The 19337-nt window shown below is 42.0% G+C and overlaps 1 protein-coding gene across 1 annotated transcript in view; it reads right to left on the bottom strand.

The window, feature by feature from the left end:
• card11 (caspase recruitment domain family, member 11) overlaps window positions 1–19337 on the bottom strand; it is a 75324-nt gene that overhangs the window by 20171 nt on the left and 35816 nt on the right. The window contains exons 3-17 of the mRNA XM_060943069.1: window positions 18200–18337; window positions 17745–18070; window positions 17397–17576; window positions 17119–17265; window positions 12734–12859; window positions 12369–12569; window positions 11179–11355; window positions 11029–11077; window positions 10852–10922; window positions 9448–9554; window positions 9315–9355; window positions 9087–9210; window positions 8015–8213; window positions 7775–7901; window positions 4816–5056 (exon numbers count right to left, since the gene is read on the bottom strand). Of these exons, the coding sequence (XP_060799052.1) occupies window positions 4816–5056; window positions 7775–7901; window positions 8015–8213; window positions 9087–9210; window positions 9315–9355; window positions 9448–9554; window positions 10852–10922; window positions 11029–11077; window positions 11179–11355; window positions 12369–12569; window positions 12734–12859; window positions 17119–17265; window positions 17397–17576; window positions 17745–18070; window positions 18200–18337 (2254 nt within the window). The remainder of the gene's footprint in view (window positions 1–4815; window positions 5057–7774; window positions 7902–8014; window positions 8214–9086; window positions 9211–9314; window positions 9356–9447; window positions 9555–10851; window positions 10923–11028; window positions 11078–11178; window positions 11356–12368; window positions 12570–12733; window positions 12860–17118; window positions 17266–17396; window positions 17577–17744; window positions 18071–18199; window positions 18338–19337) is intronic.

Below are 19337 nucleotides of genomic sequence, written 5' to 3'. Positions count from 1 at the left end.
TCGCATCCTCCAGCAAAATCCAGGGTTCACAGAGAGCTTACAAAGCATCACAGGGATCTCATTGTTGAAAGGTACACTACTGTTCAAAAGTTTGGGGTCACTTTGAAATTTCCATATGTTTGAAAGAAAAGCACTGTTCTTTTCAATGAAGATCACTTTAAACTAATCAGAAATCCACTCTATACATTGCTAATGTGGTAAATGACTATTCTAGCTGCAAATGTCTGGTTTTTGGTGCAATATCTCCATAGGTGTATAGAGGCCCAGCAACTCTCACTCCAGTGTTCTAATGGTACAATGTGTTTGCTCATTGCCTCAGAAGGCTAATGGATGATTAGAAAACCCTTGTACAATCATGTTAGCACAGCTGAAAACAGTTGAGCTCTTTAGAGAAGCTATAAAACTGACCTTCCTTTGAGCAGATTGAGTTTCTGGAGCATCACATTTGTGGGGTCGATTAAATGCTCAAAATGGCCAGAAAAATGTCTCGACTATATTTTCTATTCATTTTACAACTTTTATTTCCCACCATAAGTGTGACGTTTCATGGAAAACACAAAATTGTCTGGGTGACCCCAAACTTTTGAACGGCAGTGTATCAGTCGGGAGAAGGGGACAAAAACATTTCCACGGCATTAGATGTACCATGGAGCACAGTGAAGACAGTCATCAAGAAGTGGAGAAAATATGGGACAACAGTGACATTACCGAGAACTGGACGTCCCTCCAAAATTGATGAAAAGACAAGATGAAAACTGGTCAGGGAGGCTGCCGAGAGGCCTACAGCAACACTGAAGGAGCTGCAGGAATTTCTGGCAAGTACTGGTTGTGTACTACATGTGACAACAATCTCCCGTATTCTCCATATGTCTGGACTATGAGGTAGGTTCAAAGAGAAACATCCAGACCTGGCTAAATTTTGCAAAAAATTACTCAACTCTCCCAAAAGCATGTGGGAAAATGTGTTATGGTCTGATGAAACCAAGGTTGAACTTTTTGGCCACAATTCCAAAAGGTATGTTTGGCGCAAAAACAACACTGCACATCACCAAAAGAACACCAAACCCACGGTGAAGCATGGTGGTGGCGGCATCATGTTTTGGGGTTGTTTTTCTTCAGCTGGAACAGGGGCTTTAGTCAAAGTAGAGGGAATTATGAACAGTTCTAAATACCAGTCAATTTTGGCCCAAAACCTTCAGGTGCTGACACACCAACACTACCAATTTGTGCGGTAAACTACCAGTTTTTAACTTCTGTCAACGCCTACCGCTTTTGTACATAATGTCAATGTTTTTTAGATTTCTCAGAAAAACAATCCCACACTAAGTTCTGAACATGCTTTGCCGGTGGTTCGTGCGTTATTTTGGCATCACGAATACCAGAAATGCGCAAGACCAACCATTTATTCGTTCGGTGCCGTTTGCTCACTTCTCTATTTCCGGTTTCGTTGGCAGTGTGCATGTGGTGTGTTTGTGATAAAATTGCTTAGGTTCTAGTTAGGATAAAAGGCTCTGAACGGGTTTGATGCAGAAGATTTCCTCATAGATCTCTACTATCATTTCCAGAAAAGGTGAGCATTACTGCAATTCAAACATTTATTAAAGTTTCCTTTGACATTTTTTTTTGCTAGTATTATTATTTAATATTTATTGCTATTTTGAACTGACATGTTCCTTGATAAAATATGTTGTTTTCACTTTAGTATTTTTTATTTAATATTTATTGCTATTTTGAACTCTGATATGATTTATAAAATAAACACCTGAGGGAATGCAATAGTGTACAATTATTTCCTTTTATATTTTCAGCGCAAAACGGAAGGACCAACTTAAAGAAATAACTTAAAGAAATTTAAGTTGGGAATTTCCAACTTAAAGAAGTCAGCTGGGGAAAGATGGACATGCAAAAGCCAGTGTATATGAAGACACCCATGGGATTAGGAATTACATTGTGTGGTATTCTGGCGTCCAAAATTAACATTTTCAAAGACACCACTTGTTTCAGCTGGAGTCCAGATGAAAAACTTGTGACAAATGCTAAATCTGCAACATATAAAGCATTACATTAGATCAGATGATCAAATCTGTGTAATAAAATGTACTTATTTGATTCCTATTTATGTTTAGTTGTGTTTTATGCTTTGTTTAAAGTGAATTAGTAGCAACATCTTTAAAAACAATTGTCCGCCAAAATTTGAAATTGCCAATTTGTGCAACGGTACCGTGTGCGGGTAAAATCTACCTCTTTTTCTTGTGAAAAGGTTGGCATGTATGCAGGTGTCTCCTAAAAAGCTGAAGAGGAATTTCATCTTTCAGCATGACAATGATCCCAAACAAAGTTTTGGAACGGCCCAGCCAGAGCCCAGACCTAAATCCAACTGAAAATCTGTGGGGTGACCTGAAGAGGGCTGTGCACAAGAGATGCCCTCGCAATCTGACAGATTTGGAGCACTTTTGCAAGGAAGAGTGGGGAAATATTGCCAAGCCTAGATGTGGCAGGCTGACAGACTTCAACCCAAAAAGACTGAATGCTGTAATTAAATTAAAAGGTGCTTCAACAAGGTATTAGTTTAAGGGTGTGCACACTTACGCAACCAGCTTATTGTACTTTTTTTTTTAAATGAAATGTTTCAACATAAAAAAAATACTATAAACAGTAATCAGTAAGCCATAATAAATGAAACAGATTTATTTGTTTTTCAGTTGAATTGTACAGGTTATAGGTCACATTAAAGGTGGGAAAAGTCTTGAAATTATTTCTTGTGGTCTCATTTTTTTTTCATTGTAAAACTTAGCATTTTAACAGGGTGTGTACACTTTTTATATCCACTGTATGTCCCATGAGAGCAATAAAAAAAAAAGTTTACAAAACAGGTGCAGTACAGATCTGAAGTACTTTTTGGTTTTACAGTAAGTCTTTAGCACAGCAAAATGCTAATATTATAGCTAATATCAGATTAGCTAGCTACTTGAAATACGGGCGGCACAGTGGTGTAGTGGTTAGCGCTGTTGCCTCACAGCAAGAAGGTCCGGGTTCGAGCCCCGTGGCCGGCGAGGGCCTTTCTGTGCGGAGTTTGCATGTTCTCCCCGTGTCCGCGTGGGTTTCCTCCGGGTGCTCCGGTTTCCCCCACAGTCCAAAGACATGCAGGTTAGGTTAACTGGTGACTCTAAATTGACCGTAGGTGTGAGTGTGAGTGTGAATGGTTGTCTGTGTCTATGTGTCAGCCCTGTGATGACCTGGCGACTTGTCCAGGGTGTACCCCGCCTTTCGCCCGTAGTCAGCTGGGATAGGCTCCAGCTTGCCTGCGACCCTGTAGAACAGGATAAAGCGGCTAGAAATGATGAGATGAGAATACAATTAGAAAATGTACTGTACTGTGCAAAAGTCTTCAGCCCCTCCTATTTTTTTTTCCAGAAATCTATAACAAAGTTTGCATATTTTATGACTTCTACATTATCGAGTCAGTACAAAAATATTTTAGAGTCCAAACGTTCATTTTCCAGCACAAAATTAAACGTTACAGAAAAAAAAAATCTTTGTATCTGAGCAGCATATTCCATAAGAGAGCACTTTTCAGATTAAAAAAGAAAACATAATGAAGGCTGCTGGGTTTTGGTGCAAAATGAAGAAGCGAGTGTGACAGTCAAAGTGTCCAGAAGAACTGTGACTGGTTCTGTAAGATGCTCAGTAAAACCTACAGCTCATTTCCTTATCAAACTGCACTCACTGTACCTGAGACTACTATTATTTTTAAAGCAAGTTTTCGTCTCACACCAAATATTGATTTTGTTTCATTTATTATGGCTTACTGATTACTGTTTATAATGTTGAAACATTTCATTTCATTATTTTTTAAGCCATTTTTGGTCGACAGCATTTCTTTACATGCGCCTAAGACTTTTGCACAGCACTGTACTCAACAGCGGAAATGTTAATAACGTGTTCTTAATCGGCTCAAAATATCTAACAGTTATTTGTTATTAATGAAATTAAGGGATTGTTAATAAGAATCTGCTAAACTTACAGAATAACATCACAGGATAAGAAGGTTCTAATGCGTTTGCTCTGAATTTGGATGTAAATTTAATATAACAGTGTAGTCTAGAGCCTGACTTTTTTTTTTTTTTCAGGAATCCTGTGGGTCATGGGATTCCTGTCGGATAGCAACAGGATGGGAAAAACATCTCAGAAAAGCGGGAGCGGGCGAGATGGGAATCATAATAACAGTAAGTCAGTTTTTATGTATGAATATTCTATTCAGTTCGAATGCTGATACGAACAAACACTGTTTTTTAAAACAACATGGGAATGGGATGGTACAGGAGTCATTCTTCACAAATTGGGATTTATTTCTGGGCTTTTTTTTTTTTTAATTTCGTCATGAGATTGGGACGGAAGAGAAGTATTTTTGTGGGGATGGGATGGGATGGGACAGGAGTGAAAATCCGGTCCCGTGTCACCCTTTAGTGTAGACCTTGCTGAGTTATAAGTATGAAAGTTTGCACTTTTAGGTTTTGTGAACTGGAATGTCAAAACAAATCTTTATCCTGATCTGTAAAATAAAAAATAAAAAAAGGCCAGACATTTTGGACAATGGTTTCTATTTTCCGACCTTCAGGTCAAAAACATAATGCTTGAAAATGAAAAATAAATACATCTTCATAATGGTTTCCTGTTCGTTTAAATTAGATTTTAGCATTGCTCTGCTGTCACTAAGATGGTCACTGTGACCCTGAGAGAGCATATTAAAGTCTTCGTTCATTGTTTAGTTTTTTTCCACAGAAACACACACAGCTGTATGACGTGGGCTCTGACCTGCTGTAGCTGGGGATGGTGCCCTTCTCCAGGTCCTTGTCAGTGTACGAGTCGACACGTGCGCACAGCCACTCGCATTTGCCCTGGTACCGTGTGTCCAAAACATGGAGCACCTCGTCACACCGTACACTCAGCGAGCAGCTGTCTAACTGGCCGGAGACGTTCAGGTTGGCCCGGATGTAGAACGAGTCGCCCGACACTGCTCGGCCCTCCTCTATGTCCTTCTGTAGACGCCTGTAGCCTGGAGACCAGAGCAGATGACATGTAGCAAAAACAAACACTAGTTGGTGCTCTGATGCACCATGTGCCATCAAGGCTGCACTCAGAGAGTACATCTAAGAGCACAGAGCAAAAGTGTCAGTCACCCTCCAATTCCTGCAGGAGGAAATGCATCACTGTGAGGATTTTGACAGTGAGCACTTACTCTTATGCTGACAGACAGACAGACAGACAGACAGACAGACAGACAGACTGCTAGCTAGACTGATAAGCATAACCTTGTCTTTATATTACACCTGTACAGTGACGGAAGGATTTGTAGTTTAAAGGAACAGTCCACCGTACTTCCATAATGAAATATGCTCTTATCTGAATTGAGACGAGCTGCTCCGTACCTCTCCGAGCTTTGCGTGACCTCCCAGTCAGTCAGACGCAGTCAGACGCGCTGTCACTCCTGTTAGCAATGTAGCTAGGCTCAGTATGGCCAATGGTATTTTTGGGGGCTGTAGTTAGATGCGACCAAACTCTTCCGCGTTTTTCCTGTTTACATAGGTTTATATGACCAGTGACATGAAACAAGTTCAGTTACACAAATTGAAACGTAGCGATTTTTTATGCTATGGAAAGTCCGCACTATAATGACAGGCGTACTAACACCTTCTGCGCGCTTCGGCAGCGCATTGATATCTGAGCTCCGTATCAATGCGCTGCCGAAGCGCGCAGAAGGTGTTAGTACGCCTGTCATTATAGTGCGCACTTTCCATAGCATAGAAAATCGCTACGTTTCAATTTGTGTAACTGAACTTGTTTCATGTCACTGGTCATATAAACCTATGTAAACAGGAAAAATGCGGAAGAGTTTGGTCGCATCTAACTACAGCCCCAAAAAATACCATTGGCCATACTGAGCCTAGCTACATTGCTAACACGAGTGACAGCGCGTCTGACTGCGTCTGACTGACTGGGAGGTCGCGCAAAGCTCGGACAGGTACGGAGCAGCTCGTCTCAATTCAGATAAGAGCATATTTCATTATGGAAGTATGGTGGACTGTTCCTTTAAGACTAGCGCGCTGATGAATTCGTGATTCTGATTGGTCAGAAGGTATCGATTCATTTTTTATACCCGCACGTCTCAGACAGTTGGGATGGCAGCTCAACAAATCACAGGTTAAGACTGACACGCTTGTTCTAATTTCTAATTCATAGTAATTTCTATTATACTAACAACTTACATAGGCACTGGTATCATGCGCCATATAAACAGATCAAGGATGCGCCATATCCACATGGTGAAGTTTAATTTAGCATTTTTGGAAGGAGTCTCCAGTGTCAGTGCTGTGCAATCGTCAGACATTACATTTTTAGACACGGTAAAAAGTCAAGACTAAGTTTTATGGTTCAGTAGGAGCATGACAAGCTGCATTTCCTGTCTTATTAACTTCAAGAGATGGGGGGAAAAAAAGAGAAGCTGATGAGGGAACAACTGCTTATAACTGTTAGTAAGTAATAACAGGACCTAACTTTATATGTTTGTTAGATATAATGGATACAAAATGAATAAAATGTACAGAGTGTCATTCTTCAATCAATGAAACGGTTTATTATATAGCACGAGCTACTTCCGGTATAATTGTGCGCTCGGATTGGTTCCTTGGCGGGCAGAATTTTCCCGTAATGCCCGTGGGTGATTATGGAGTTTCTTTCCAAGGCGCCGGCTTTCAGTGTTGCAAAAAAAACAAACAAGAAAACAAAATTACAGAAAAAAAAAAGATTAACTGGAAATCAAAACAGAATCAGAAATGGCCGAAACACAAAAGACAAACAAGTCACAGAGTTATTCAAGAAAGGAGCAATGAAGAGTATTCAGAAACCGCTAACCGAAATTCAGTTTTGAAACTGCTAACCTGCATGTGTGACTCAACTACGTTACAAATATATCAGGACTGAAAGCAGCGTCACGCCTCATTATAATGACCGCCTTTTTTAATCTTAGAAATAAAAAAGCCATATTATAATAAACTCCTTATTAACCTCGCTTGCTCGGTCTTTATGGGAAAATATCAGACCTCTGTCTTTTTGTACGGACCTCGTCTACGGCTCGATCCGTACTGTCAAGACCTCGGTCTGATATTTTCCCATAAAGATCTCGCGCTCAGTTAATAAGTAGTTAATAATTTTTTTATTTATCATAGTGCTGGGGTACAAGACGAATAAAATACTCCATCCATTATCCATAAGCACTTATCCTGTACAGGGTCGCAGGCAAGCTGGAGCCTATCCCAGCTGACTACGGGCGAAAGGCGGGGTACACCCTGGACAAATCGCCAGGTCATCACAGGGCTGACACATAGACACAAACAACCATTCACACTCACATTCACACCTACGGTCAATTTAGAGTCACCAATTAGCCTAACCTGCATGTCTTTGGGGGAAACCCACGCAGACATGGGGAGAACATGCAAACTCCACACAGAAAGGCCTTCGTCGACTGCTGAGCTCGAACCCAGAGCCTTCTTGCTGTGAGGCGACAGTGCTAACCAGTACACCACCGTGCCGCCACATGAAATACTCTGTGCTTTATGAATAACTCTGGGAGGTGTTCCAAGACCGTGTCGACAACCTTGATTATTTTCCTACAACAGTAGGTTTTATTGCTCGCACAATAATCATTACACAAAAAAAAAAAACACTCCCCATTTTCAACGACAGTAAGAGAACAACAAGTGTCCATGCTCACCTTCAAAGTTACTTCTGTAATGGAGCTGGACAGGACCAGTGCATCTCTGAAGTGTCCAGTGAGCCTCTTCCTGAGTGCATGTATCCAAAGATACACTCTGGCTTTCTCCTCGGATACAGCCATTCAGCTAGGACCAAATCAAACAAGAGCACTCGAAGTTATTATAAAGATAAAACAGAAGGAAAACGAGAAATCTGCTTTGGTCATTTGGGTTATGGCGAAGACGAAGAGCTGAGTCACCCATAAGAGGTGGTGTCCCATTCTTAAGCCGGCCTTTTCAGCATTGGAGCCAGGAAAGACAGAGGAAACAAATATGCCACTGTCATTGCCCCCAACCAGAGTAATGTCTTCCAAGAGACAGTCTCCAAGGAGAGAAATCTCCTGCACTGGGGGCAGAGTGGTAGGACGAGCGCAGGACGTAAGAGACGGACGGAATGGTCTGGAGTGAGTGAGGAGAGAGTGCACACACACACACACACACACACACACACACACAAACATAAGAAATCACAAATGAATACATAATCACACTCTCTAGGGGTGTTCACACGGCACATATTTGCATCGATGCTGCACCGATGTATTTTGTTGCGATATATCTTACACCGGTGTAAATTTTGTGGAGCGTTCACACGTCACAAACCTGCTTACTAGAGAGAAGCGTGTTAGCACCGGTTCAGCCCCACTTGCGTTCACACGGCAGTTTTTGCGACCGTGCTATACGATAGTAATAATGCGGAAATGAAATATGCGCATGCGTGAAAATGTACTTCCTTTTCCCGGTTGTCATGGCATCACCAAGCGCCGGGAAAACAACGTGGATGAAGACACCAGTGTTGCCAGATACTGCTGACGTTTTCCAGCCCAAAATATGTTCAAATCCGCCAAATTGCACTTAAAACCGCCCAATCTGGCAATACTGGAAGACACGCAGTTCTGTTATTGTTGATATTCGCCATTTTGGAAGCGCAAAACACCAGGATGCAAGTTATGCAATGCCCGTATGTAATCAACTCTCCTGACGCGTAGCGAGTCTACCCCTGTAGCGTTCAGACGGCCCATTTTATATCGGTGCTGCCCCGCAAACTAGCATTTACTCCGGAGTAAATTTCTTAAACCACCTCCCGAGCAGGGTTAGATTTGCACCGGTTTAAGCAGCTTTCAGGGGCTACACCGGTATAACTTTGTACCGTGTGAACGCTCTACCGGGGCAGCCCCGGTGCTACACCGGAGTAAAAGTTGCCGTGTGAACACCCCTTCTGACAAAATTACTGTCAGGACAAAATAATTAGCATCAATTCGATACAAGTACCTCTCTAGTGAAAATTTCCTGAAGATGTTGTTGACCTGCTCCAGATCATACGAGTCCATACCCTCGGACTGATGCGAGGATGAGGAAGAGTTGATAGAAGGCGGGCCGTATATGTCTGCTTCATCTGTGGCACGGGGAGTCAGAGTGAGGAAGGGAATGCACGTCTCTGAAGTGAAACGTCAACGATTCAAGTGATTCTTAGTAATATACAACGAATCATGTGTTTACCCATGTCTACACAGTCTCCATCAGAGTCCACTGCATCGAGGCTGAAAAGAAACGCAAAGCGGTTTAATTGCACTTTTGCATCATGCTTCGACTCTGCTCAGAAAAGTACAGTATTAGTTACATGCTTGAATACCATCGGGGCAGGAATTCTTGGTCTCCTTCTTTAGTCCTCCTGAGGATGGAGGCCTTCTCTGGAGGTTCAGCTGTTGTGGACATGATGCTGTGGTTTCTGTTACGGGCCTGCAAGCAAACGGGGGGGGGATGGTGAAACGTTAAAGTGAATTTTATGTCCCTACACCACACTTTTTTCCTTGTACAAAGCAACAATCATTATGCTGAGTGACCATGTGTTTTCGAACCAGAGCTGATCCAAAAGGTCATAAACTGATGGAAAATCAATAAGATCAGCCGATTTTCACGGAATCTGCCGAGACTGAACCGGAAGATTTCAAAGGGGTGCGTGACATCACACGTGTAACAATTCAGGTATCAATTTCGTTCATGTCCAGTGGTTAGACCAGTCTCGATATGAAATCACGTTTTGGAGAGAATTCTGATAGCGATTGGGATTCTTATATGTCGGATGAAACAGCAGATGATTATCAAGGATATTCCGGAGTAAACGGTTATCTCTTCGAGTCCCCAAGACGAGAAACTGCCGGTTCAATCAGTTCACGACGGTCCCGCTCACTGCCGATAGCGCACCACCAGCCAGAGAGAATTGGAAACACAGATTGGTTTGTGGATTTTTATTCTAAGCTGGCCACTACAAAATATAGTGTAATTATTGAAAGAAAATTATTATTCAGTGTAATTATTGAAAGAAAATATGAAGCGGGAGATAATAGGGGAAATCGACAAACTGTACCAAATATCAGATCAAATGTCATTTATTAAATAAATGGGTTTCTTTTTTGCTCCAAAAAATAAATTTGCTCCTTATCTGCTCCAAGCAATAAATGAGTTGCTTTTATGTTCTGGCGGTGATGAACACTATCTGAATCAGATTTATTAGTAGTAGGTGACATGAAATCTGCCCACTTCGTTTGCACAAACCTCACCCACTGTCGGGTTAGATTAGTGTCATTTCTCGGAAATTTGTGAACTGAATGTCCTGCTGTATATGGATTTGAACATCCAAGCACGATGCAGCACTTTCACATTGTTATTTTTGTAAGACTCCAACAACAATATCCAATTTCAGCGAGTAAACAAGCACAGAGTCAGATGAACCGAAATGACCCAAATAACCGAGGTTCCACATGTGACCTCATGCGAGATGAGTCCTGGGGCAAGGCTGCCTTTGTCTGGGATCCAGAAGCCATGATTCATTGATATTTTATTATCAAGCACAAAACTAACAAATAATTTATATTATTTTCCCCCCTGCTTTATCAATTCATTTTGGTCATCACTAATTTTATATATATCATTTTAAAGCTTTACAATAAGGCATTACATTCACTTTAAATAAAAACACAAAGTAAAACAAAGCAGTTCAACATGAACATACATTCCTTGTAGGTAAATCACTTACTTGTGAGACAAAAGGGGAGTGAGCATCTGGGCTTATGGCATCTGTGAGCTCCCCATTGCTCTGAAGTGTAGCTGTACAAAAAAAGAAGAAGAAGAAAAAAAAAGGAAAAGGAAGTCAGTGTGGTCTGTGCCTCTCAGTCTGACATACAAAGCCGACAAAGACTAAAAGTAAGCCTACCTTGGAAATCCAACAATTTGGGTGGAGAGATTGGCGATTTCGCTCGAATCTGAGGAGGGTAGGGGAACTGTGTCAAAAGCACAAAATTCTGGTCCAAAAATATGTAATGAAAGGCAAAATCAATAAAAGTGACATTTCAGCAAGGCTCACCCCCTTGAGATTTGGTCTGCGTTTAATCTTTGGTGGTGGGATGTCAACAGTGGGTGTGAAAAAGTACATGTCCTCTGAAGTGTCTTCCCCGGAGTCTTCAGACGGCCCCTCCATCTTGGGGTCTGCATGCTCAGCATTCTGAAATTTGCTCACCGGTATAATATCTCGGGGTAAACTCTATGAAGAACAGATGAGAACACAAAGTAAGGCCACTCTTTCTTTCTCTTATACAGTGCTGTTGGGTGAAGGATCGGAAACTACTGCCCCCTAATAGGGTAAAGCTTATTTAATTCCTATTAAGGATAATATATGAATGTATAATGGGTGAAAAATTCCCATTTTGGGTTTGAGCTAGCTCAAATTGACACAAATATTCAATCAGTTAAATAAACTAGTGGCTGGTTACATAAATATTATTTTTTTCGCGGTGCGGTTTCCATCAAATCCTGCTCTCTGACTGGCTGGCGAGCAGGTCCGTATCCTACGATACGGACCCCGGTTACGGACCCCGGCCACGGACCTCTGGCGACTCGCTCGTTCACAACAACAACAACAAACTTAGTAGAATTTTTTGTCAACATTTATCTTTTTTTATAAGATTTATTTATAAGATTATCAAAAATCTTATAAATTTTTGCCAGCATTTCTCAGGAGAATAGCATTAATTTTACAGCATGGATAGCGATAACGGCAGTGTTCACAGCGAAAGCGAGTTTTACTGCCCTGAGGAAGAAGAAATAAAAGAAAACATTTCAGGAGAAAGCTAAAAACCTCTAACTGTTGCTAACGCCGAGCAAAAACATGGCTGAATCCTGAATGACTCCTATTTGTATAAATAGGGGACTACACAGGCGGCAAAATGTAGCTGTTTTCCTGCCATGGAAGTGCACTTGTATACCGAGGAGGAAGCCATTTGCATTACAGCCGTGAATGAGGATTCAAAATGGCGGCTCGGCTCGGTTTTCCCTTTCGGGCGCTCTCGTTTTCTGTTAGAATTTGGTAAAGAAAAAAATAAATATATTATTTACCAGCTTAAGGTCGGTCCGTATGGTGAAATACCGTGACCTTGGCCTTGAATACTGACCTCAGCCCAGAGGACCTCGGTCACGGTATTTCACGATACGGATCTCCAAGCTGGTAAATAACGTATATGTATTCTGTTGTGATAGAAATCCGTATACTTTCCGCACCTGGGTAAGATCCAGGCCTTGATCTTTGGAGAGGCGCCTTAGTCTGGAGTCTAATGTGACTATCTTAGCTTCTTTACGCATGATCTCGATGTGTAGCTCATCGCTCCTCTCCTCCAGCTCCCGGATCTGCTTACGGTACTTGTCTTTGTCAATCAGATACTGAGACACCTGGGTCTGGGCTTCGTCTCTAGCTCGAAATGCCTGTGAGATACATCAGTGGATATCGTAGTTATGGTTTTTATATATATATATATATATATATATATATATATATATATATATATATATATATACACACACACGATTAATGCACCATTAATTGCACTCATAAACGGCATTATCCAAAGAGTATTATCATGTTCAACCTGGTCCCGTTCACGTTCTACTTCCTCCAGCTGGAACATGATGGTGTTCATGCGGTTCTTATACATCTCACAGTCCTTCACCAGAGTGGAACACTTCAGCTCAAGGTCCTCCTTCTCCTCGAGGTACTATGGATGAAAGCAAATATTTCTAATCTCAGTGACCCAGGGCACAAGGGAAGACATGCACAAATGAGATTAATATAATACAGAGCATAGCAGGGCTCTTAACCACCTCCAGACTCTGATCTTTTTGGTCTCAAGTGGCATCACACTTTAGACTTAGGCTTTCATCTTAATTTTTTCAGGCTTCGAAAAAATTAACACCGAATGTGAGAAGAGCTCTGTGCTATTTCCGTCAAAGACAAGTTCCTGTCCTAGCCTGACTGTTAACGTTTTGCACACCAGGTCAAACCACGGCTGATTAAAGATGCAGCGCTTTAAAGGAGGGGCTTCTCAGGGCACTCAGCTTTATCACATCTTGTTGTATTGTGACAAGAGGAACTGACTTTGGCTGATTGAAAATGCTTAGTCGGTTATCGAAAGCTGTGATGGGATTAAATCTTACTCAGGACACGCTCGAAAAGGGTTGTGAAAAATCCATGAGATATATAAGAAATAAAACACGACTGTTTTAGTGGCAGGGTGGTGATGCGTCCTGATGTGAAGTCTTGCCACCGTAAAGCAAATGCAATGTTTAATTTCTCTTATATAACAATAATCATCCAAGTCACGTTTTTATTAATTAAGGAATGCCAGGTCGTTACTTTTTATCTGTTTATACTAATGTCCGAAATGATGCGAGTTCCTGTTACCAGTTTAAACAGTCATTCCTTCACGAGCCATTTCTGAAATCATCATATCAACATGTTTTGTTCACCTGTTTACGTGGAACATCTGCCACAGCATTTGGCACAGTGTATGAATTGCTAATATACTAAGTATATGAATAACAGTTATTCCACGAAATTGAGTCATACATGAGCTGATAGCCAATGAAGTGCGCAGTGCTGAGTTGGCTAGAAGGCATGTACGACGAGACTGAGTGGAATAACTGTTTTATTCTATCCACAGTCACTGGATTTTGAGAAACAGAGCATTTTTATTTTTTTGCAATTTCCATAAATGAAAACTTTATCCAAAACGTCTGACGAAATCATTTCCGCTTGGAATGTAAACAAACCAGTGAAATGACAGTAGCAATTTGTGAAAAATGCTAGTCTGGCTAACGCGACAAAGCTCTCCGAGCTATTGGTCTGGCCAAGATATTAAGCCCAACCATTTCCCAGAGCCCGTGGTTGACCCGCCTCCCTTAAATGCCTCAGTTTGCTACTGGTCGAAGCCAGAAAAGGCTGTGACGAAGCTTAAACCAATCACATCACTCTTTCCTCTGATGTATGCGACGCGACGGGGCTAACTGGTAGATTAAACTCTTACCGAAGCCGGTCGGGAGCAAGGCGAAAACGTCCTTCCTTTCAATAAATACCTCCAGGGCTGCTCTTTGCTCCGTTTTCAATGAGAACTTCCCGTTGAATGCTTTCAATACAGCATCTACGCGTAATAGATGCGGAAGCGTGAATGAAGCGCTTCCGGCATAGATTCTGTAAACAATCTATGGCTTCCGGTCGCAGTTCTACTACGTCAGTGCCTTGAACACGCCTCTACCCAGGGCCGTTGGAGATGCTCAAAGTTGATTGGTTCCCGATTTTTCGGGAGCTTGGAAGAGCTGTAGATAGCTTGCCTGGCCAGACTAAGCTCGCAACAGGCCCTCGTGTTGCGTCACGCTTAGGATGGGCGGGCCCAGGCTAGAAAAATGCTATAATAATAATAATAATTCTTGAAAAATAAAAATATATATATACGTTCTTACCATCAAATACTTTTATTCCATTTATTTATTTATTTATTTTTGGGGGGGACCGTGAGTTGACCTAGTGGTTAGCGTGTCCGCCTCTCGACTGGGAGATCGCAGGTTCTACTCACGGTCGGGTCATACCAAAGACCATCATAAAAATGGTACCTACTGCCATCTGGCAAGGCACACTGCAATACAGATGCGGGTAGGGAAATCAAACCCTCGCGGTTATCAGAGAGCTAGCCCACCACTGTAACCCTAGCTGTATAGGTGAGAGGCCGAGGGCTACGGAAACGGAGATTGGGGCCACATCCATGCGCCTCAAAAGAGCTGGTTAGTACAGGAACAGGAGACTACCTGGGAAGACCAGATACTGGCGTGGAAGGGACTTTGACTTGTTGTTTTTTTGTATTTTCGGGGTTTTGTTTTTATTTCGTCCTTGGTTGGTTCAGCAACGTGCTCCACCATTTTGTTTTTCTCGACTCACGGTATATGAGCTGACTGGCTACTCTACTACAACCCCTGGCAAAAAGTATGGAATCGCCAGTCTTGGATGAGCACTCATTCAGACGTTTTATTCTGTAGAACAAACTGAGATGACAAACATGATACAATAATAAAGTCATTCCAAAGTGCAACTTCTTGGCCTTCAGAAAAACTAAAATAAACGAAGAAAATACATTGTGATAGTCAGCAAATGTTACTTTTATAGACCAAGCACAGGGAAAAAAATATGGAATCACTCAATTCTGAGGAAAAAAATATGGAATCACTCAATTTTCAGGTAGAAAATAAGGACTCGCCCAGTCAATTTCCTTTCCCTAAATTGACACCTGCCTCAGATTAGATCTGCTCGTTAGTCTGCAGTTAGAAACAGCGCAGTTATCACACCTTGGCGGGCTGCTGGACCAAGTGGATTGGCAAGAATCATGGCTCCAATAAGAGACATGTCTCTTGAAACAAAAGAGAGGATTGTCAAACTTCTTAAAGAAGGTAACTCTTCACGCATGGTTGCCAAAGATGTGGGCTGTTCACAGTCAGCTGTATCTAAGATATGGACCAAGTACAAACAGCATGGGAAGGTTTTTAAAGGCAAGCATACTGGTAGACCAAGGAAGACATCAAAGCGTCAAGACAAAAAACTTAAGGCCATATGTCTTGAAAACCGAAAAAGTACAACAAAACAAATGAAGCATAAATGGGAGGAAGCTGGAGTCAATGTACAAGTATGTGACCGAACCGTGAGAAATCGCCTAAAGGAAATGGGATTTTCATATAGGAAAGCTAAAAGAAAACCATTATTGACACCTAAACAGAAAAGAACAAGACTACAATGGGCTAAGGAGAAGCAATCATGGACTGTGGATGACTGGATGAAAGTTATCTTCAGTGATGAATCACGAATCTGCATTGGACAAGGTGATGATGCTGGAACTTTTGTTTGGTGCCGTTCCAGTGAGATTTATGAAGAGGACTGCCTGAAGAAAACATCCAAATTTCCACAATCCTTGATGATATGGGGCTGTATGTCAGGCAAACGCACTGGGGAGATGGCTGTGGTTACTTCTTCAATAAATGCACAGGTTTACATTGACATTTTGGACAGTTTTCTTATCCCTTCAATTGAAAAGATGTTTGGGGATGATGAAATAATTTTCCAAGATGACAATGCATCGTGCCATAGAGGAAAAACTGTGAAAGCATTCCTTGGTGAAAGACACATCCAGTCAATGTCATGGCCTGCAAATAGTCCAGATCTCAACCCAATAGAAAACTTGTGGTGGAAATTGAAAAAAAAAAATGGTCCACAACAAGGCTCCGGCCTGCAAAGCTGATCTGGCAACTGCAATCAAAGAGAGTTGGCACCAGATTGATGAAGAATACTGTTTGTCACTCATCAAGTCCATGCCTAAGAGACTGCAAGCCGTTATAAAAGCCAGAGGTGGTGCAATTAAGTACTAGTGATGTGTTTTGAACGTTCTTTTGTTTGTCTGTTTTTCATGATTCCATATTTTTTCCTCAGAATTGAGTGATTCCATATTTTTTTCCCTGTGCTTGGTCTATAAAAGTAACATTTACTGACTTCCACAATGCTTTTTCTTCATTTCTTTTAGTGTTTCTGAAGGCCAAGAAGTTGCACTTTGGAATGACTTTATTATTGTATCATGTTTGTGATCTGAGTTTGTTCTACAGAATAAAATGTGTGAATGAGTGCTCATTCAAGACTGGTGATTCCATACTTTTTGCCAGGGGTTGTACTAGGCTATCAGAGCACACGACTGCTCATATCCAGTGATTATGGATAGAATAAGTGCATTTATATAAACCTATGGCACTATGGTCAGACCTGTTGTAAGAGATTAAATAAAATTAATCACAACCTTCGGACCAATCAGAATTGAGAATTCGACCCGGCTTAGACGGCAATGCATTTGACTTGAGTCATCCTGATACCGCCCGCCCTAACCTGAGAGCTGGACGTGAATGAACAGGAAGTGAACTGAAATCAGGCAGATGGAGCAGCTGGAATCACCTTGTCTCTGAGCTCCTCGGCTTGCCGCAGTTCTTCGTGCAGGTTATAAAGTCTGTTCACCAGCTCCTGTCGATCCTCCAGAGCTTCCTGGCGGTCGTGTTCCAGAATGTCCCGGAGAGCCTTGTCTGAGTCCGTCAGTGGCCCAGGCTGTACTCATCAAAAAAACCAAAAGAAACTTTCAGTGACAGAGATTTATATCACCGGAGATCGTTCATTCCCATTTCTAGCTCACTATTGTTTCTCTATTGCACTTTTCACATCTTGTAAAAACAAGTGACCTGGATGAGAGACTGCACTTCCTGGAGTTTCATCTTCAGAACTTCGTTTTCTCGCTCTAGCTCATAGATCTGTTCTTTGCGCGGACGGTTTTCGATATCATTCTTCAGCTTTAGAGACTGTTTCCTCTCCATCTTGCATTCCTCCTCCACCTTGTTCAGCTTGTGCTTCAGCTGGTCAATCTGAAAAGCAAGAGCAAGAAAGCACAAAATAAGCAACCACACTGGGGCTGAAAGAGTCAGCGTCCTCGCCAATATACGACACATAATATTCATCCAAAACCATGCTGACTGTGTGTCAGGGGTTACAGTAGCGTCATGGAAATTGTATTAATAACTCTGCCGTCCGACCTCCAGCTGCAGGTCTCGGCTCCTCATGATGGCCATGTTCTTCTCTTCGCTGAGTTGAGCGTAGCGCATGGCCAACTGGTAATTCTCATCCTTCACTTTAATGAGCTCATCGTTGCAGTTGTTCCGCTCCTCCTTCATCTTGTTATAGCGCTCCTGGAAGGTGCGCAGCTCCTGGTTGGCTAGCCGCAGCTTCTTCTGTTCATCCTCCAGCGTGCGGCACTTGGCCATGATGTCCACGCGCTGCACGTCTTTGGCCTTAGCTTGTTGTTGCAGCTTCATCACTTCATTCATGAGGAACTGGGTCAGACCTTCATGGCCCTCCTCCACTACAGACAAAAAAAACCACCCCGCCATGGACGGTCATATACTTCTTAAGAGCTCCACAAAACACAGACGTCCCACAATGAATTCCTGAAGGACATCATTTAACAGTGTTTTCTGGACTGGAGACTTACCAACAATAGAAGAGCATCTCCGTGTGGGTTCTTTGCCTGTGACCATCTTGTATAGGTCGGGATAGTATAACTCCAGACTTTCCAGGAATACCAGATAGCCTCGCTCGCCTTTAGTGTGAAGAATATCCAGCAGTCGACCTGAAACAAGCATCCCTTCATGATTTTCTGAGCTTTAATTCCGAGTGTGCTGGTGGAAGTTTTTAACCGCTGGTGAAGGTAAAATACACCTTCAAACTAATGCTAATCCCAGACTAATTGGGATTTGGAGGATGTTTAGCTGGTCGTCACAAAAACTGCAGCTTTCTATGTGATAAACTAAACTATTAAAATAGAGAATACAATTTAAAAAAGATTTACTTTGGGTTCAGGTTAGAGGCATAGCATTATTTATCTTAAGTACAGGTAGGTTTTCAGGGACTTTTTGGCATTTGTCAAGAAACAAGCACTACCATTCATTTCAATAAGAATGTTGCTTTGCCAATGTGAGTGTGAATGGTTGTTTGATTCTATGCGTCAGCCTTGCGATGACCTGGCGACTTGTCCAGGGTGTACCCCGCCTCTCGCCCATAGTCAGCTGGGATAGGCTCCAGCTTGCCTGTGACCCTGTAGGACAGGATAAGCGGCTACAGATAATAGATGGATGGATGGATGGATGGATGGATGGATGGATGGATGGATGGATGGATGTTGCTTTGCCGGACTGCACATACCAACATCTGGCAGAAACGTTCAGAACATATTCAGACGTAGTCACGTGTTAGCCAGTGGGAGAGATGATATTTTGGACATGCTGATGATCAAAGAGAGCTGTACAATTCAGTACAATACAATAATTCAATACATAAGGGATCACTTGAATATACGTATACAGTATCTATTATCAGGGTGTGTGCAGTTCTATCATCACTGGTCTATAGACTCAACAAAGGCTCTGTTGATGAACACGAGCTTCCATGCTGCACGCTCTTAGTGCTATAATCAGTGATTTCAACGAAGCTACGTCTGTCATTAATTCATCCACACAAGTGCGTTTTAAGAACTGGTACAGTGGTATGCAAAAGTTTGGGCACCCCTAGTCAAAATTACTGTTACTGTGAACAGTTAAGCAAGTTGAAGATGAAATGATCTCCAAAAGGCA

The sequence above is a fragment of the Neoarius graeffei genome, chromosome 16 (assembly GCF_027579695.1).
Source record: "Neoarius graeffei isolate fNeoGra1 chromosome 16, fNeoGra1.pri, whole genome shotgun sequence".
Lineage (NCBI taxonomy): Eukaryota > Metazoa > Chordata > Actinopteri > Siluriformes > Ariidae > Neoarius > Neoarius graeffei.
Note: the sequence above shows the minus strand (reverse complement) of the source record. Positions and strands in the feature narration are given on the sequence as shown.